Source organism: Lissotriton helveticus, chromosome 4_1 (genome assembly GCF_964261635.1).
Source record: "Lissotriton helveticus chromosome 4_1, aLisHel1.1, whole genome shotgun sequence".
NCBI classification, from domain to species: domain Eukaryota; kingdom Metazoa; phylum Chordata; class Amphibia; order Caudata; family Salamandridae; genus Lissotriton; species Lissotriton helveticus.
In genome coordinates, this window is record NC_136063.1 from 296336923 (window position 1) to 296356370 (window position 19448).

The following is a 19448-nucleotide window of genomic DNA, read 5'->3' on the forward strand; positions in this document are numbered from 1 at the left end:
CGGGACCCACGTCTGGGCATACCCTTCCCACATAGGGGTCCCTCAGACCTTGCTGGTCTGCACCGAAGCCAATCTCAACATCTTGCGTGGGTTGCCGATGCCAAGGCTTGTTTGGTCCAATCCGGATTCCGACACAGTCAACTAAATCCTTCGTGGGACAGCTCGAATCCAGCTCCTGGTAGTCATCGACACCTCCTGGTCATCGTGGCTGAAGAGACAAGCTTCACCTCCTTCACCTGAAATCAGACATCGGCTGGTATCTTCTCTTCGCCATCCTGGTCACTGACTAGTGACCCAGACTCTGTCCCTTCTGCCTTCAGGTTCTTCACATCTCCGATCCACCCGGACACTTTTCCTCTGGTCGCCTGCAGCATTTCTTCACAGCTCTCCATTGGAATCGACGACGAAACCCGACACCAATGTACCCGGCTTCCCTGGGTGAGGTAAAACGAGTACTCTGGTGCTCCCTTGGGTTTTGTGTCTCAAAGTGTCCTAGTCTAAAAGGGTTCCACCGTAGTTCACCTAGAAGTGCCCTTAATCTTTAAAATTGTACCTTGTTCGTTCTCCATGGAAAGTCAATGGTGATCCGCGCCTGTGTTTACACTACACGCGTCCCCCGTGGGCCTCCTGCATCCTAACCCAGCGGTTCTACAGGCCCTAGGCCTGCTTTCTAACTCTCACATGGTTCTTATACCACTATTTTACTATATAGTTTGTGAGGCCCCTAGGGCATAATGTATATTGTGCAACTTATCGTATGCAAATTAAGTTCCTTGTATTGTACTTTTACCTCTGCCCTCATAAAGAGACCAGAGAGGTTGTTTAGATTAAACACATATATATTTTATATATACCTTGTGTGGTGTGCTTTCTTTTGGTCATTTTGGATTATAATTGGTAAAACTTGTTTAACTCGCCTCTAAGTCTTAGCCTGAAGGCTGCTCTCCACAGCTACCACTAGGATAGCTTTCTATAAGGTTGACTTTACAACCTACCATCAATAAGGGTTGTTTGGACTGGTGCAAGGTGCCCACTAGAATAGTGGACATCATATACCAGGCCAATTTCTCACAAACCACATCAGTTTCTCGTGTTGCAGCGTGTTCCTATTTGTGAGGGTGCGAGTTCCACACTATTGCTTGAGGTAAAGTGAAAGTGCTGCATTGGACTGGTGGTCAGACCTCTAGCTGTCTTGGGATGCCTAATTTATCCATTCGTTCTTGGCGTAATAAGAATCTTTTTGTCTAACATTGCAAGGATGTTGTAAGAATATTTTGATACCTGTACAGGATCTTGTTACTGCCACTTTTCCTGAACTGTTAGGTATTGCAAGTTAAAAGTACTTTTCGGAGTTTAAATACTTATTCCATTAAGGTCCCAGGTTCAGAATGCAAATACACACTAGTCAGTTATACTGTCTCCTCGCCATGCTGTTGAATTTATTAAACATTTCTTTCTAGATGATGTGAATCAGCTGTTTCAGAGTGATTTGATGTACAGTGATGATGAGGGACCATCTGTGTTTGAAAATGGACTTTCACCAAAACAACCAAACCTTAAGCAGAAAGAAATACATACTCCTTTTCTTCAGTTCAGTAGGTATGTAGTAAAAGCAATAACTAAACTAGAATACCTTGTGCTAGACCATTACTGCTTGGTGTGTAGATGGACGTGGGAATCATCCCACCATTCGAGGCTCATCACACTCTTATTTATTATCCAAACTTTAATTGTTTTGAACACAGTGGAGTTCCTGTTTTTAGTCTGGACCTACTGTGTAACTACGTATGCATGTCCTGCAGTGCAATCATGCCCCAGAAAATCACATTCTGAAGAGGAAAAATTAATCAACACTAGTCCCTTGGACGGGTATTTGCATTTAAAAAAAAAAAAAAAAACATGACTGGATTTGTGTGCTGCATTGTGTGATTTTGTGCTTCCATGCAGCCTTGCATTTCTACTGTTTTAATTTATTTGATTTATTTGCAAGAAACCTGAAGATATTGTAAACATGCTTGATAATGTTGGTTATACAGTGTTATAGAACATTTTAAAATCATGTATATAAAGTGCTCCACCAGAAAATCTTATCTGTGCCCAAGAAGATGGAAGGATTGTTAAAGCTTTACATTTCAGACCGAGCTGGTTGGTTTTTCTGAACTTTGCAGGGCTCTATTTCGGAATTTGTCATTTGAAAGGTGTTCTAGTAACATTCCATCTGCATTGGTTCAGTTCCATGGTGTTCACCAAGCTCTAATGTCTCCACCAACCTGTTTTCCGAATCTTTCTTATAATCAGAAATCCTCTTGTTCATTTACCTAACAGTTTCTTAAACTTTCATTCCTCTCTCAGTATTTCAATCAGTTTTTTTCCTGGTTTTTAATTTTGTGGTACCGTCATGTTGCCATTTGTCCTTGACCACTGTTCTGTGCTTTCTATGTTGCACTGTTGTCCATTTGTACATGTGTTTCTTACTTCATTTCAAAGTTTTAGCAATTTTTTGATATTTTGTTTACCTTTTTTAGAAGTGCCCATCGCCAGCCAACATCGTACAGACCAAGACTCCTCATAAGTGGTGACCCAAATCAGGGACAGGGCTCTCACTTGGCACCTGCTGTTTTGCACACTTTGGAAAAATTCACAGTTTACACTCTAGATCTGGCTGTTCTGTTTGGAGTCAGTGTAACATCCCCGGAAGAAACATGTGCACAGGTACGATAAATAGCAATTTTCGTAGCACAGAAGTGTACATGTGCTCTTTATATTGGTAACATTTCTAAGGAAGTTCAGGTGGAGTCCAAATCATTGTCCTTTGTCCTAAGAAGCAGCTGCCTGATCATAGAATCATACTCTGGGGTATTTAAATTCTTGATGGTTGGGATATTAGTGTTAGGTTTTAATGGGTTGTGCTTCAAATGACCTACCTCCATCTTGCATATATTTGACCCATAAATTACTTCAGTGATTTTGTCTTTTCTCAAACTCCCTCTTTTCTTGGAACTAATATGAAAGGGAATCCAACCAAGATTATCCAGTAGTTAAAGTAAACATTTCAAACTTGATACATTTACCTGACTGGAAAGCAATGGTTAGATCTTAAATCCTTAACACAGATATATCTAGGAGTTAGTTTTAAAATATCCACCCATTAGAGTCTTTAGTAGTTCCAGAATATTTAATAACAAAGAATGCTGGAGTTGGTTTTAGCCCTTTACAGGAATGTTTCTATTAATAAGACCTTGTTCTTCCAAACAAAGCGGATATGATCTCCTCCTCAGGTCTGCCCTACTTGGCGCATGGTTATCCTTACGGGTAAATAGCCACGCTATGCAAATTCACAAAACCTAACAAAACACTTGAGGAGCACCAGCTTACATTGGTTACTAGTCTGCATTAGCAGCTGCGTATGTAAGTGGTGCTGAGTAACCGAAATCAGAACAGAGGAGGTAATTTGTCAACGAAGACATCTGAAACAGTTTGCCATATCCTACACTTGACTCTGTACACTCTTCATTGCAAGTGCTTGCTTTAGTAGTCAAGAGGGTGCTCGGCTGCATCCAACATAAATATGAAAGGTGGCAGAGAAACACTTGCGATAGATTAAGCAAGCAGAAGGACTGACAACTCACTTAGTGCTAGGAGTATAGTGAACTGCACGTCATGTGAAGGGAGTCTCCCTGAACTCTGTTCAGTTTTCTTCAACTTTCAAGATTTCAAGAATATGTCTACTACAAAAAAGTCTTTATTCAGGCCCTGTTCTGCCTGTGGAAAACTTGGTCTTTTCTCTGAAGACCCTCATAAAAAATGCATCTACTGCTTGTACCCGGATCATGAAGTGAGGAGTTGCAAATTTTGCAGGACTTTTTCATCTAAGACCTTGAAGGATAGAGAGGCCTGTCTCCTTCTGTGGCTACAGAGGTTGAAGACCTCAGACAACCCTGTGTCTGATAGAGAGTGTGTCTTCTCGACAATCTAAGACCTCTCTGAAGCGTGGGTCTGAGACTGACACTCCTCTCCTTTTCTAAAGAAGCTGCTTGTGGACGCTCCCAAGTCAGTGTCCCCACGGGATCTGCCGGCCTCTACACCTGCGGGACCGAGTTCTCTGGCGTCGCAGATCCACTCTGTGCCCTCGTCCTCTAAAACTAGTCCCAGCTCATCGACGACGACTAGATCCGTCGACATTCTGCCAACTTCAACAACGACCAGCATTCTGTCGACGACAACTACTTAGTCGACGACGGCCCAGGAGGTACGGCCTATCTCTTCCATTACTAAATCTTGTCGACTGCAAAGAACTGTCTCGTCGACGCACCTTCCTAAGTGTCATTTGTCAACGAAGACTCCGTCGACACGTCCCGTCTCGTCGACACAACCTCTTCTGTCGACGGTGGTCTCGTCGATGGCCAGTACCTCTTCGATGACTGCTTCGTCGACGGCAAATCCTTCGACGCGGAGTGTCCTAGTCGATGAAGACCTCTGCTTCGTCGAGGGCAACAAGACCATCTTCGGCCCTAGGACCGTCATCGACTAAGCCCTCGATGAGTATGTCGACGACTAGCTCGTCGACTAGACCGTCGACGGATCAATATTCTCTGGCGACTGCAATCAATCAATCAATCAGGTCATTTGTAGAGCGCACTACTCACCCGTAGGGTCTCAAGGCGCTGGGAGGGGGGGGGGGGTGCCGCTACTGCTCGAACAGCCAGGTCTTGAGCTTCTTCCTGAAGGAGAGGTGGTCTTGGGTCAGGCGCAGATTGGTGGGAAGTGAGTTCCAGGTCTTGGCGGCCAGGTAGGAGAAGGATCTTCCTCCTGTTGTCGCTCTTCGGATGCGGGGGACGGCGGCGAGGGCGTGGTTGGTTGATCTGAGGAGGCGCTTGGGAGTGTAGAAGTTGATCCGGTTGTTGAGGTAGCTCGGGCCTTGGTCGTGTAGGGCTTTGTGTGCGTGGGTGAGGAGGCGGAAGGTGATTCTCTTGTTGACCGGGAGCCAGTGCAGATCTCTCAGGTGTCCGGAGATGTGGCTGCGTCGGGGGATGTCGAGGATGAGTCTCGCCGAGGCGTTCTGGATCCGCTGGAGTCTCTTCTGGAGTTTGGCAGTGGTTCCGGCGTAGAGGGCGTTGCCGTAGTCCAGTCGGCTGGTGACGAGGGCTTGGGTGACCGTCTTCCTCGTCTCGGTGGGGATCCACCGGAAGATCTTACGTAGCATGCGCAGGATGTTGAAGCATGATGAGGAGACGGCGTTGACTTGCCTGGTCATGGAGAGGGAGGAGTCCAGGATGAAGCCCAGGTTGCGTGCGTGGTCCGTTGGTTTGGGTGCGGTGCCTAGGGCGGGAGGCCACCAGGAGTCGTCCCAGGCGGAGGGTGAGGAGCCCAGGATGAGGACCTCCGTCTTGTCTGAGTTCAGTTTCAGGCGGCTGGTCGTCATCCATTCGGCTACGTCTCTCATCCCTTCGTGCAGGTTGGCTCTGGCGGTGGTGGGGTCGTTGGTCAGGGAGAGGATCAGCTGGGTGTCGTCAGCGTAGGAGATTATGTTGAGGTTGTGTTGGCGTGCGATGGCCGCGAGGGGGCTCATGTAGACGTTGAAGAGGGTGGGACTCAACGAGGATCCTTGAGGGACGCCGCAGATGACTTTGGTGGCCTCTGACTTGTACGGTGGTAGGCGGACTCTTTGTGTTCTTCCGTCGAGGAAGGAGGTGATCCATTCCAGTGCCTTCTCCCGGATTCCGATGTTGCTGAGGCGCTGTATTAGGGTGCGGTGGCAGACAGTGTCGAAAGCCGCGGAGAGGTCCAGGAGGATGAGGGCCGCTGTTTCTCCGTTGTCCATCAGGGTTCGAAGGTCGTCGGTGGCGGCGATGAGGGCGGTCTCGGTGCTGTGGTTCGCTCGGAAGCCAGACTGTGAGGGGTCGAGGGATCCATTCGTCTCGAGGAAGGCTGCCAGCTGTTTGTTGACGGTCTTCTCGATGACTTTGGCCGGGAACGGGAGGAGCGAGATGGGACGGTAGTTCTTGAGGTCGGTGGGGTCTGCTGTGGGTTTCTTGAGGAGAGCGCTGAGTTCGGCGTGCTTCCAGCTCTCAGGGAAGGTGGCGGAGTCGAAGGAGGTGTTGATGATGTCCCGCAGGTGGGGTGCGAGGACAGTGTCGGCTTCGTTGAAGACGTGGTGAGGGCAGGGGTCAGTCGGAGATCCGGAATGGATGGAGTTCATGGTGCGGATGGTGTCTTCGGTGCTGATCGGGGTCCAGGTGCGGAGGGTGGTGGTGGGTGGCGTCGTTGCGGTTGTGGCTGGCGTTGGTTGGTTGTTGAAGCTGTTGTGTATGTCCGTGATCTTGTTGTGGAAGTGGGACGCGAGGGAGTTGCAGAGTTCTTGCGACGGGGTGATGTCATTGTTTCCGGCGTTGGGGTTGGATAGCTCTTTCACGATGTTGAAGAGCTCCTTGCAGTTGTGTGCGTTGTTGTCCAGCCGGTCCTTGTATGCATTTTTCTTGGTGGCGCGGATCAGTTGGTGGTGCTTCCGGGTGGCGAGCTTGAGGGTGGTCATGTTGTCCGTCGTTGGTTCCCTTCTCCATGCTTTCTCGAGGGCTCGACAGTTCTTCTTGGAGCTCTTGAGTTCGTCGGTGAACCATGGTGTTTTTCTGCTGCAGGGTCTGCTGGGTGGGGTTCTCAGAGGGGCGAGTTCGTCCGCGCAGTCGTTGATCCATTTCGTGAGGTTGTCGGCGGCCTGGCTGGGGTTCGCTGAGTTGGCGGGAGGGTGCTGGCTCAGGGAAGCGGTGAGCTGGTCGGCTGTGATCTTGTTCCAACTTCTTCGAGCAACCTGTTGCTGGTGGTGGTGGATCGTCGTTCTTCTGAAGGTGAAGTGGACGCAGCTGTGGTCCGTCCAGTGGAGTTCTGTTGCGTGGCTGAAGGTGACGTCTTTGCTGGATGAGAAGACGGCGTCGAGTGTGTGTCCGGCGTAGTGGGTGGGGGTGGTCACCAGTTGCTTGAGTCCTAGGTTGTCGAGCAGGCTGATGGTGTTGCGGTCGTTGTTGTTCTCCAGGTGGAAGTTGAGGTCCCCCAGGAGGATGTAGTCAGCGGAGGGGAGAGCGTGCGGGCTGACGAAGTCGGCGATGTCCTCGCTGAATCGTGTGCGTGGTCCCGGGGGTCGGTAGATCAGGGTGCCTCTGAGGGTGGTCTTTGGGTTGGTGTGGATCTGGAAGTGCAGGTGTTCAGCGGTGGTGAGGGTGTCATCGGTGTTGGTAGTGATGCGGATGGTGTCTCTGTGGATGATGGCGATGCCTCCTCCGGTCTGGTTGTCGCGGTCCCTCCGGGTGATCTTGTAGCCCTCTGGGATGGCGATGGCGATGTCTGGGGCTGAGGAGGCGTTCATCCAGGTCTCGGTGATGAAGGCAACGTCGGGGGCGGTGGTGTCGAGCAGGTTCCAGAGTTCTACGGCGTGTCTGTGGACGGAGCGGGTGTTGAGCAGGATACACTTGAGGTGGGTGCTGCTGGAGTTCGGCTTGGCGGGTGCAGGGAAGGTCCGGATGCAGGTGAACTTGCAGGCGTGGCAGCTGAAGGGTCCGTGGGTGTGCTTCGGGGCGGCTCGGTGACATCCTGGGATGTGGCCGGTGTTGAGTGCGGTGAGGTCGGCGGCGCTGTAGGTTCGTCGGGTCGGCTTCCGTCGGTGGGGGCCAGGGGTCCTGGCGCTGGTCGCGATCCGGTCGCGGACGGGCGCAGACGGGCTTACCTTTGGCGCGCCTTCGGCGCACAATCGGCGCGCCCGCTGCGCGTGACCGCTGCGCGTTCGCACGGTCGCCATTTAAGGCGAAGTGCGCGGGTGGGCGGAGCAGCTGGGAGGCGGGAGCGGGGAGGGAAACAGAAGAGAAAAGGGGCGGGGCTGAAGGCGGTGGCGCGAAGCGGGAGCGGGGGGCGGCGAGGGGGCCAAGCACGACGAGAAGCGGCAAAAAGCAAGCACAATTACAGGCAGAGACACGGGGAAAAAAGACAGTGAAACGCTCTGGGGAGGAAAAAACAAGCACAATTACAGGCAAAAAACACGGGGAAAAAAGACAGTGAAACGCTCTGGGGAGGAAAAAACAAGCACAATTACAGGCAAAAACACGGGGGAAAAAAGACAGTGACACGCTCTGGGGAAGAAAAAGATACAAGCACAATTTCAGGCAAAACGAGGAAAAAACCAAGGAGAGCGCTCAGGGCGGCAGCGAGGCCGGCGCTGAGGCAGAGGCAGGCACTGGGGGCACACGCAGCAGCTGGTGGCCGTGCGGCGCGGGGGTGTCCCACAAGTGGGTCACACTCACCTGCGTCGCACGGTCGCCATTTAAGGCCAAGTGCGCGGGTGGGCGGAGCAGCTGGGAGGCGGGAGCGGGGAGGGAAACAGAAGAGAAAAGGGGCGGGGCTGAAGGCGGTGGCGGGAAGCGGGAGCGGGGGGCGGCGAGGGGGCCAAGCACGACGAGAAGCGGCAAAAAGCAAGCACAATTACAGGCAGAGACACGGGGGAAAAAAGACAGTGAAACGCTCTGGGGAGGAAAAAACAAGCACAATTACAGGCAAAAAACACGGGGAAAAAAGACAGTGAAACGCTCTGGGAAGGAAAAAACAAGCACAATTACAGGCAAAAACACGGGGGAAAAAAGACAGTGACACGCTCTGGGGAAGAAAAAGATACAAGCACAATTTCAGGCAAAACGAGGAAAAAACCAAGGAGAGCGCTCAGGGCGGCAGCGAGGCCGGCGCTGAGGCAGAGGCAGGCACTGGGGGCACACGCAGCAGCTGGTGGCCGTGCGGCGCGGGGGTGTCCCACAAGTGCAACCACCTTCACAGTAGTGACGGCTACTACTGTTAAGCGTCCAGCTCCATTGGTTTTGAGCCCTTTGCAGCCTCGCTCGGGTCCACCAGCGCAACTATTTGCGTCAGATGACGGTGATTCCGATGGCTCATATGCGAATGATAACTTCCGTGCTGCCAGTAGCCTGTCGGAGCTCCATATCAATTACCAAGAATATGATGACGATGAGCGAGAGTCACGCATCTCAGTTTCCGATGACTCACCTGATGTTGGCCATGATGGGGAGAGGAGTTGGCCTAACGACTAGGGCGCTCGACCTCGGACCTGGGGATCTGGGTTCGAGTCTCGGTAACTACGCCAAAACCTCCTGTGATTCTGGGCAAATCACTTAATCTCCCCGTGCCTAAAATGAAAGTGTGTCCTCATGTAACGTAACTGGAAAATATTTAAAGCGCTCTGATACCCGATTCGGTTCGGGTCTAGTTCGCGCTATATAAAAATCAGCAAAAAAAAAATGGAAACAAAATGATGTTCCTATGGCGCAGATTCCACTGTCTATGATCTCTAATCTTCAACACATGCTGGATGATTACAATCGTCGTTTCCCACCTTCTTCGCAGGCCTCTCCACCGCCGCCTTCTAGACAGGCGTCCGTTCAGGTCGCACCAGCCAGGTCACCAATTCCAGAGTACCCTGATAATGATGATGCCGCCCATCATACCGATACAGACCAGGATGCTGACGCTGCCCTGCCGGATTGGGACAATTACCAGGCTCAGACTCAGTCGCCTCCTCCTGCTTCTCCTCTGGCATCTCCTCCAGTGGACATTGGGGGTTTTCACCTTTTGATGGTGAGAGTAGCCAAGCGTTTCCACTTGCCTATGGCAAGAAGACTGTTTTCTTTATTTTAAAGATCAGCGATTCCAATCACTGATTTCATTTGGACGGAAAGACTCAAGCTTATGGAACGGCCTAATTCAGTTCCGGCTGTTCTCCCACACATTGATAAGAAGTATAAGGCGCCTGAGGATTCACCTGCCTGCCTATTTTCTCAACCAAAGCCTGACTGTCATTACGCAGGCTGCCCAAAGGAGGTCTCGGAATCCGGCTTCTCCTTTAACATCGCCGCCGGACCAGGAAGGTCGATGCCTCGACACCATTGGCAATAAATTCTCAACGATTGCTGCGACCACTGTAAAAGCGGCAAATTCTTTAGCCATCCTCTGCTTTTACGACCGACAAATGTGGTCGGAAATCGCAGCTTTGGTCGATCGGAATCCTCCAGGGCAGAGGCACAACAGATCCTCCTAGAGGGTGAAAGAATTTCATCTGAAATTATAGACCGCGTAATTGATATTTCCTCGACAGGTTTCCGGCAACTGGCAGGCGCTGCAGTCTTACGGAGGCAGGGCTGGCTTAAAGCTACGTCCTTTTGACCGGAGGTGCAAGCAAAAATACTAGACTTGCCCTTCGATGGTGAGTCCCTCTTCAACAAGCACGTGTAAGACGCCTTGGAGTCCATCAAAAAAGATACACTGCTCGCTCCCTAGGTTCTCTCCAATACCGGAAGCGACCATTTCGTGGAGCACGTGGCAGGGGCACATCTTCCAATTTTCGTGGCTCCTCCCAATACCGTTCCTACGGTAACAGGCAGCGTTCCTCCAACCAAACTCAGTCTAGACAGACCAAATCCAGATCATACAGGAGAAAATCCTCCTACAGAGGTGGTAACTCCAACAAAAAATGACTTTTGAAACATCCAGACTTTTCCTGCTCCGCACATTGGAGGTCGAATCTCCTGACACTTTTCAAATTGGTCAAACATAACTTCCGATCGTTGGGTCTTGGATGTGATTTCAGGAGGCCACGCTCTAGAATTTCTCAAGTTTCCTCCCAACCACCCAACCACCCACCACCTGGTCCCCCTCCAGCACACTTGAAGGAACTGTTTGCACAAGTTGCAGTCATGATTCAAAAGGGGCAGTCGAAGTGGTTCCTCGATTACAGCAAGGGACTGGCTTTTACTCTCGATTTTTTTATTTTTTTTCCCATCAAAAAGAAATCGGGAGAGTGGCGCCCGATACTAGACCTCCGAGCCCTCAACAAGTACATCAAGTCCCAAACTTTTCGAATGCTGACTTTGCTGGAAATCTTGCAGTTCCTAAACCCCCGAGGAGTTTCTCTCCACAATCGACCTCCAAGATGCCTACATTCATGTGCCAATTCACCACAAACACAGAAAGTACCTGCGTTTCAGAGTAGGGAAAAAACCACTTTCAGTTCAAGGTTCTGCCTTTCGTTACGCCGAGCGTCTTCACAAAGATCATGGCTCCGGTAGCGGCTTATTTACGCCTACAGGGCATACAAATGTACCCCTATTTAGACGATTGCCTGATAAAGGCCCCAACCTTTCTCACGGCCCAACAACACACTCAGACTTGCCTGTCAGTCTTCCAGAATATGGGTCTTTCCATCAACTACGAGAAGTCGCATGTCCTTCCGGCACAGCAAAGAATTTTTCTGGGAGCATTAATAGACACAAACCTGGCAAAGGTGTTTGTTTCGCTGGAGCGCGAAGCGCGCATTTCCGAACTAGTGACTCTTCTTCGCTCAATGTCTGCTTCTGTCCGCATATTAAAATCCTTTCTGGGCATGACGTTGTCCTGCATACCATTGATCCCCAACTGCAGATTGCACGTGAGTCATCCAAGAAGAATTGGACAAACAATGGTGGCAAGTCTGAGGCACATTCAACGACAAGGTCTCCCTGACCCCTCGACTTCAAGGGACGTTGAAATGGTGGGCTCACCCTCCCAACATCGCGGCAGGGCCCATGTTTCAGGAGACCGCCCCCACGCTTACCCTTACGACGGACGCTTCCTATGAGGTTTGGGGCGCACACCTCGAAGGGTTGTCAGTCAACGGCAAATGGACTGCGGACCAACACAGGTGGCACATCAATCGTCTAGAGCTCTTGGCCATCTTTCTCGCCCTGATGTCCTTCCGTCTGCTGGTGGAAGGAGAGTCTCTTTTGGTGCGTACGTACAACACCACCAGTATGCACCACCTCAACAAGCAAGGGGGTACGAAATCTCTTCTGCCCTCCAGACAAGCACAGCACATCTGGGAATGGGCGATACAACATCGGGTCCATTTGACTGCAGTTCACGTACCGGGCATCTCCAACGCCCTTGCAGACTCACTCAGCAGTTCCGCCACAGTCAACCACGAGTGGGAACTCCATCAGCCAACTCTGGACTATGTCTTTCGCATGTGGGGCCAACCGGATCTGAATCTCTTTGCGACACCACTCAGTCGCAAATGCCCGCGCTACGCAAGTTGGCATCCCCACAGAGGATCAAGCGGGAATGCATTTTCGATTAACTGGTTTAAAGAATTCGCATACGCTTTTCCGCCGATCCCTCTTGTTCCTAGTCTCCTACACCGAATGAGAGCACAACCATGTCGCATCTTGTTGATTGCGCCCAGGTGGCCGCGTCGACCATGGTTCCCGGATCTTCTATCCCAGTGCGATCCGATCCCTCTTCGCCCCCTGCCTCACCTTCTCACCATGAACCACGGACAGATCTGCCTTCCAGACCCGGTATCTCTCCAGCTTCACGCTTGGAACCTGAGCACCATGAGCTCGCCCATCTAAATATTCCTCCTGACTGTAGAGAGGTCCTTGCACATGCACGTGCTCCTTCAACCATTAAAACCTATAAATTGAAATGGAAACGGTTTTGTGTTTGGTGCCACTCGGAAAACATTGATCCTATGCTCGCCACCCCTGAGCAAATCCTGCCTTTCTTCCTCATTTTGGCAAAGCCGTGACTTTCACATTCCACTCTGTTTTCCTGGCCGCACTTTCCTGCTTTCGCCATTAGGGTTCCACATCTCTGTACTCTCAGATCATTCGCCACTTCTTTAACCCCTTCAGTGCTAATGACAAGGGTAACTCGTCATGGAGTTTCCATTGATTTCAATGGAAAGTCAATGGGAAGAGGTGGATGTACCTTAGCATCCAAGTGGTTAAAGGCCTGTTCCGGATGTTTCCACCTATCGGGCGTCCTCCACCTGCTTGGCGTCTGAATCTGGTCTTAGCCCAGCTTATTAAGCCTCCATTCGAACCAATCCATTCAGAGGATTTGAAATTCCTTACTTGGAAAGTTTCCCCCCTCCTCGTGCTTACATCCTCCAGGCGAGTGAGCGACATCCAAGCTTTCACCATTCAGCCACCTTTTCTTCAATTCTCAAAGGACGCTGTTGTACTTGGTAAAAATCCTAAATTTATACCAAAGGTTCCATCTGACTTTCACCTTAACGAACCTGTCATTCTCAAGACTTTTTTCCCTGATCCTCAAACTCCCACTGAGCGTACTCTTCATTCTCTTGACCTGAAGTGATGCCTCAAATTCTACGTCAACCGCACTGCCGTTTTTCGAAAGTCCGACCAACTCTTTGTGGCCTACGGACGGATGCGCAAGGGACATCCGGTCACCAAACAGACCATCACTCGTTGGATTTCTTCTGCCATCAACGAGCTGGCAAGCCTCTTTTCTGCTCCGGTGCGAGCAGTTGCATCCTCTACCGCCCTATTTGCTGGAGTGCCTCTACATCAGATCTGCAGGGCAGCAACGTGGTCTAGCAGGCTCAAGTTTACGAGGCACTACTGTCTGGAGACCGCTAACTCTGCAGACACTGCTGTGGGTGAAGCGGTGCTACGAAATCTCTTCAAATAAAGGTGAGCCTCTGTTGCTTCCCGCCTCCTGTCATAAAAGGTTTTCTTGTGCGAATATGCAATGGTAACGTGTATTTCTGTGATTGCATTTTCTTTATTGCCTTTTATGACTGTTTGTTGGCTTACTGCTTTCTATTCTTATTCAAGCATGTGAATCTATGAAAGACACCCTAATACCGGAGAAGAGCAAACGTTACTTGCCTTTAAATCCTGATTCTCCATTATTGGTGTCCTTCATAGATTCACATGAGACCCACCCTTCCTCCCCTCAGAGGCTCTCTTCTACTCATGCACTCTTGGTTACTCTTGTGCTACGAAAATCTGAGGACTTGAGCTTCTGAGAAGGTTCTAGAGGATGCTACAGCCTGATTGGCTGGATTGTGGACTATTATAATGACATGGATATGTTACTAAAGAGAACTCTCCCTCTATACTTTGTATGGGCCAATGTTGTTCTATGGTATAATAAAGTTTTTACGTTTTAATATTCTTATTATAGATATATATACATATACAGATATAGATATAGATATAGATATAGATAGATATAGATAGATAATATATATGATATATTTTGTGTATATATATATATATATATAACTACTATTTTATGTACCATGGGACTCCCCCTTCGACGAGGAATTATTCAAGCATGTGAATCTATGAAAGACACCAATACTGGAGAACCACAGTTTACCGGTAAGTAACTTTTGTTCATCGGTGGCCGCTTTGTAATAAGTTATGTGGACCACTTTGTCAACTTTTAAGAAGGTGTTAAACATTGCAAGCGAAAAGAGCTACCTTTCAACAGATTGTGGATTTCCTCAGAGATGGCATATCAACCTGGCGGCTGATGTAAGACAGTGCAGTTTTGCTCAATAAGTAAATAGAGAGAACGTGGTCACTTACTTTCAAATCTTCTTTAAAAAAAGTTGACATTAAACAGGTTAACAGCTAGATTTTTCTAATCAAGTTTGAGTTCTCCAAATGTTTTCAAATAAAAGAAAATTAACCTTTAGTTGGACAAATACTGCAACACTTTTTTTTTTTTTTACTTTAAGTGCCCTAGGATCCTTTGTGGCAAACTATCAGTTATTGTGATTTCAGCCAGCAGACCGAATTACATGTGATTGCAAGTATATTTCACATGTATCCTAATTGCTAACCTAGTTGCTCTTTGTTCGGAATGTTATAGGGGGTATTAATTTGTGATTTGTGATGGACTGGAGGAGGTCCTGCAGCAAACCATGTTTAATGATGATAATTTGTTCCTCTGCATATTTTTCAGATGTTTCGTGAGGCTAAGAGGACTGCTCCAAGTATCCTGTATATTCCACATATTCACATGTGGTGGGAAACTGTAGGATGCACGCTTAAAGCTACATTCATGACATTACTGAGAAACATTCCTTCGTTCACCCCAATTTTGCTGCTTGCTACATCTGATTCTCTGCTTTCAGATCTCCCAGAAGAGGTTTGTTCCTTAAATTGCAGTGTTGATATTTAGCTTATTAAAATATTTTTTCAGAGGTAAAATGAGCTACTTTTATGAGTTTGATTAATATTTGGTTTGTGCATCTCTTATCTAGTAATTTTTGCACATGTTTTTTCTTTGTAAATGTTAGTAAACTAAGTCATGCATATTGTTCTGAGTAATAGAGTGGACTCCTGAAAGGTTTGAACCTATGATCTGTTAAAAATTATTCTAAAAATAAATTGGAAATTATTAAGTGCTCAGGATTCTTGAGAGCAAAAAGTCACATTTTTTTGCTTCATTTTCAGTTGGTGATAACCTAACAATAGAAACGGAGATCATTTAAGGCTGTGCCTCCTTCTGGATATAGTATATCAATGGGCTAAATTAATGCTAATTTCACTAGGCTAAAACCTTACAGTACCTCATACCTACTTGGACTCGGCTGGTGGTATTTTGCTAGGTTCTGGCGCCACAAGGGAATGTCCACCTTACCTAATTTTAGCTTAATCTTTTTTAATTGTGAACGGTGCTACAAGGAGAAGAGAACCACACTTCCTCTTCTAGGTTAGGCAAGAGCCACAAAATACTTGATACTCCTTAGCACACGTTTTGTATTGTAGTTCAAGCAATATACATGTGTTTCCACCATACATCAGTCATACATTCATTGATAATTTAGATCCTTTTTAATCAGGGTTGTCGTTGGTGTTTTATTTCTGGAGACGTCACAGCCAACACGTGTTTCGTCGTTAGGGAATGTAACCCTCGACTTTCTCAAGGCTATTCTCCGAAATGTTGTTCTTTATTTGTTGAGGTGATAATTCCAACCCTCAAAAGGGTTCTGTTTGGGGACTTTGCTCGTGGTGTGCAATTCATCAAGTTGTAACCGGAGTATCGGTTTTCAATTGGACAGCTTTCGCTGTAGCCCTCGTGCTTCAAGTTCCGTCCCCGCTGCCGTTTCTATGACTGCACCATAGAAACGGCAGCGGGGACGGAACTTGAAGCATGAGGGCTACAGCGAAAGCTGTCCAATTGAAAACCGATACTCCGGTTACAACTTGATGAATTGCACACCACGAGCAAAGTCCCCAAACAGAACCCTTTTGAGGGTTGGAATTATCACCTCAACAAATAAAGAACAACATTTCGGAGAATAGCCTTGAGAAAGTCGAGGGTTACATTCCCTAACGACGAAACACGTGTTGGCTGTGACGTCTCCAGAAATAAAACACCAACGACAACCCTGAATAAAAAGGATCTAAATTATTAATGTATGACTGATGTATGGTGGAAACATGTATATTGCTTGAACTACAATAAAAAACGTGTGCTAAGGAGTATCAAGTACCTCATTTTTAGGTTTTCATATTATCAGATCCCTGAAAGTTATGCCTTATTAGGCTTTGTTCCTATTACTTTGTTCCTTTCTTACCAGCTTTTCAGTCTTTTAACACTCCCTACCTCATACTTTCTTGCATTCGATGTGGGCACTTTTGCGGTTATCATAATTGATCAAATTCTCTAGTTTGGAAGATTAGCTTGAACCTGAACCAATAGATCAGTTGACCTCTTGTACATTGTTGGGAGGGTTAGTGATGACTCTATAAAAAGCTGATCTTAAGAGACTCTGTAATATGCCTGCTTAGCCAGTTGTGGAGATAATTTCAGCATTCTCAGACTTGTTTTAAAATGGTTCCCATATCGCCGATGTTGCAGGCTTTTTTTTTTTTTGTATGACCCACATACGCCAGCTCTTCTTTCTGGATAGACCACAAATTTAAAATCCTTGGTTTTCATTTTTCCTTTTATTGGACATTGGGAATCAGGTTCAAATTAATGTGGTTAGTACTCCTGCATTTTATCTAATTCATCTTTGAACAGTAAACATACAGCACAGTAGACCAGTAGTGAGTACCTTCACATGGTCACCAGCATGCATGTCATAATATTGTGGGACAGGCACTAAAACTACAGCCTATTAAATTTATCAGTTTGTCGTTATGACAGAATAACTGCATGTCGTGCTTCGATTTAACCCTGCCGTTTTGCAACGCAGGGGAGGAACTTCGACGTTCGAGGCCCGCTCCGCGGAGTGGGTGCCTGTGTCGGCTCCACGTTTCTCTACTTTTTCTGAGGCCAGGAGTGACCCCCTCCCCATCGTAAAGAGTTTTACGATGCCCTGTGTGCTGTATTTGGGTGGTGTGACCCTGGCGGCGCGCCTTCAGGCACCGCAGGCTCGGATAATGGAGGGCCCGCGGGTTTTGTGCCTGCGGCACTAAACACAGCCTCCGACTGAACCTGTTTGCGGGTCTTGGTGCGTGCCGGTTGCACCTCCACAACTACCTTTCCCAGCGCCAAGGTCCTCAGCCTCGTTGGCTCCTCCCCAATCCTCATACCCGACGACAGGGAGCAAGTCGGGCATCCCCCGGCGTCGACTGAGCTGTACGATGCCATGTTTCTCAACCTTCCCTTTTCTGAAGGGTAGGGGATGGATGAAGTGGATTGGGAGGGGGAGCAGGATCACTTTGAAATCCAGCAGCCACAAGAGCTGGACTGGTATGAGGAACTGGGTGATGCTGGGGGTTCGGATCCCTCCCCAGACTCTGGCATGCTGCTTCCGTCTACTTTGGCTACGGAGGAGGCCATGATGGTGCGTAAAGCTGCGGAGGTCCTGAACCTGAAGCTCTCTACGGTGGCAGTCAAGACTAACTTCTTGACATGGGTCCTGCAGCCTGAGGTCTCCAGCTCTGAAACCTTGCTGCCTTTAAATGAGGCATTTATGGACGTCGTCCTGGGTACCTGGTCCGAACTCTACACAGGGGCTCCTGTAAATAGGAAGATTTCCCACTGCCATCACCCTGCACCGGGTGACCCAACTTTCCTCACCACCCACTCACCCCACCCAGTTTGGTGATCCAGGCTTCCACTTTTTGTGGCGCGTTCCCTTCCTCACCTCTGGATAGGGAATCCAAGAGACTGGAGAATTTTGGAAAGAATTTCTTTCTTCCGCCTGTCTTGCATAGCGGTCGGTGAACACTGCATGCCTTTTAGGCTGTTCATCCCATTCTATATGGAACACAGTTGCGCAAGTGCTGCCCATGGCTTGTAGGAGGACCGAGCTCTACTCTCCCAAGCTATTTCCGACGGTAGAGACACAGCAAAGTCCGCAATCAAATGTGGCTTGGACACAACGGACTCGCTGGGCAGAGTGAATTCTACAATGTGGGCTGTCCATCGACTCGCCTGGCTGAGAACGTCAGTCTTCTCTGGGGATATCCCGGCTTCTGCTTTTCACTCCTTTCGTGGCGAAGGAAGGGGCCATCAACTGCACCAACCCTATTTTGGCAAACTGGCTGTGGACACGGTTCACCCTGACCCCATGGGTCTGGAGGCCAGAAGTTGAGCCAAACCTTGATCTCCTCCACTGCAAAACCTTCCTATTCAGATTCCTCCAGGATCACTCTCTGCCTGTCGGTGGCAGAGTATGCAGTCATCACCACCACTGGCGTAACATCACATTTGACAGGTGGGTGTTGCAAAATATCCAAAGGGACTATTCCCTCCCCTTCAAGACCACCCCTTCATCTGTGCCTCCAGTGTATGATCGGCTGACGGAGGATTACTTTGCCCTGCTTTGCGAGGAATTCAAGACTCTCTTGGCCAAGGAAGCTATAGAGAGGGTTCCTGGGCCAGAAATAGGCTGTGGTTATTTCCGCTATTTTCTGGTCACAAAGGACGCCTGTGGCCTTTATCCTATCCTAGACCTCTGCATTCTCAACTCCTTCCTAAAAAAGAAAGCGAAGTTCAGGATGCTCACCTTGGTTCAGGTCCTGTCAGTCCTGGACTCGGGAGACTGAATGGTAGCATTCGACTTGCAGGATGCCTATTTTCATATTCCTGCCTGCCAATTGTTGCTACCTGCTGTTAACGGTGGGCCATGTGCACTTTCAATTTGCAGGGCTCCCGTTTGGCCTCATCAGTGCCCCTCGGGTGTTCACAAAGGTGATGGCTATGGTCGCAGTCCATCTACGGAGATCAGGGGGTTCCAGTCTCCCCCAATCTCGCCCCAAACCGTGTACTCCCACCTCCAGACTGTGGCGAGGCTTCTGCATTCGCTGGGGTTCACTATCAACGTGCCGAAGTCACACCTGACCCCCCTCCCCCCGTGCCGAAGTCACACCTGACCAGCCCCACACCCCCACCCCACCCCCCACCACCACTCACTCTCCCTTTCATTGCAGTGCTTCTGGGCACGGTGCAGTTTTGGGCCCATCCTCCCGCATGGGGAGTCAGTGATTTTCAGGCTATGATAACGATGTTTCAGCCTTTACCCTGGATCTCAGTAAGAATGTCTGAAGCCGTTTGGTCTCATGGCCTCCTGCATCCTGCTAGTGAACCAGGCACAGTGGCACATGCTGGCTTTACAGTGGGACCTGAAGTTCTAATGGGCACAGAAT

At 48.9% G+C, this 19448-nt stretch overlaps 1 protein-coding gene across 2 annotated transcripts in view; it reads left to right on the forward strand.

Moving 5' to 3' along the window:
* ATAD2 (ATPase family AAA domain containing 2) overlaps window positions 1-19448 on the forward strand; it is a 558187-nt gene that overhangs the window by 232107 nt on the left and 306632 nt on the right. For both annotated transcript variants that reach the window (XM_078686807.1, XM_078686808.1), the window contains exons 17-19: window positions 1461-1599; window positions 2526-2712; window positions 14803-14988. In XM_078686807.1, the coding sequence (XP_078542933.1) occupies window positions 1461-1599; window positions 2526-2712; window positions 14803-14988 (512 nt within the window). The remainder of the gene's footprint in view (window positions 1-1460; window positions 1600-2525; window positions 2713-14802; window positions 14989-19448) is intronic.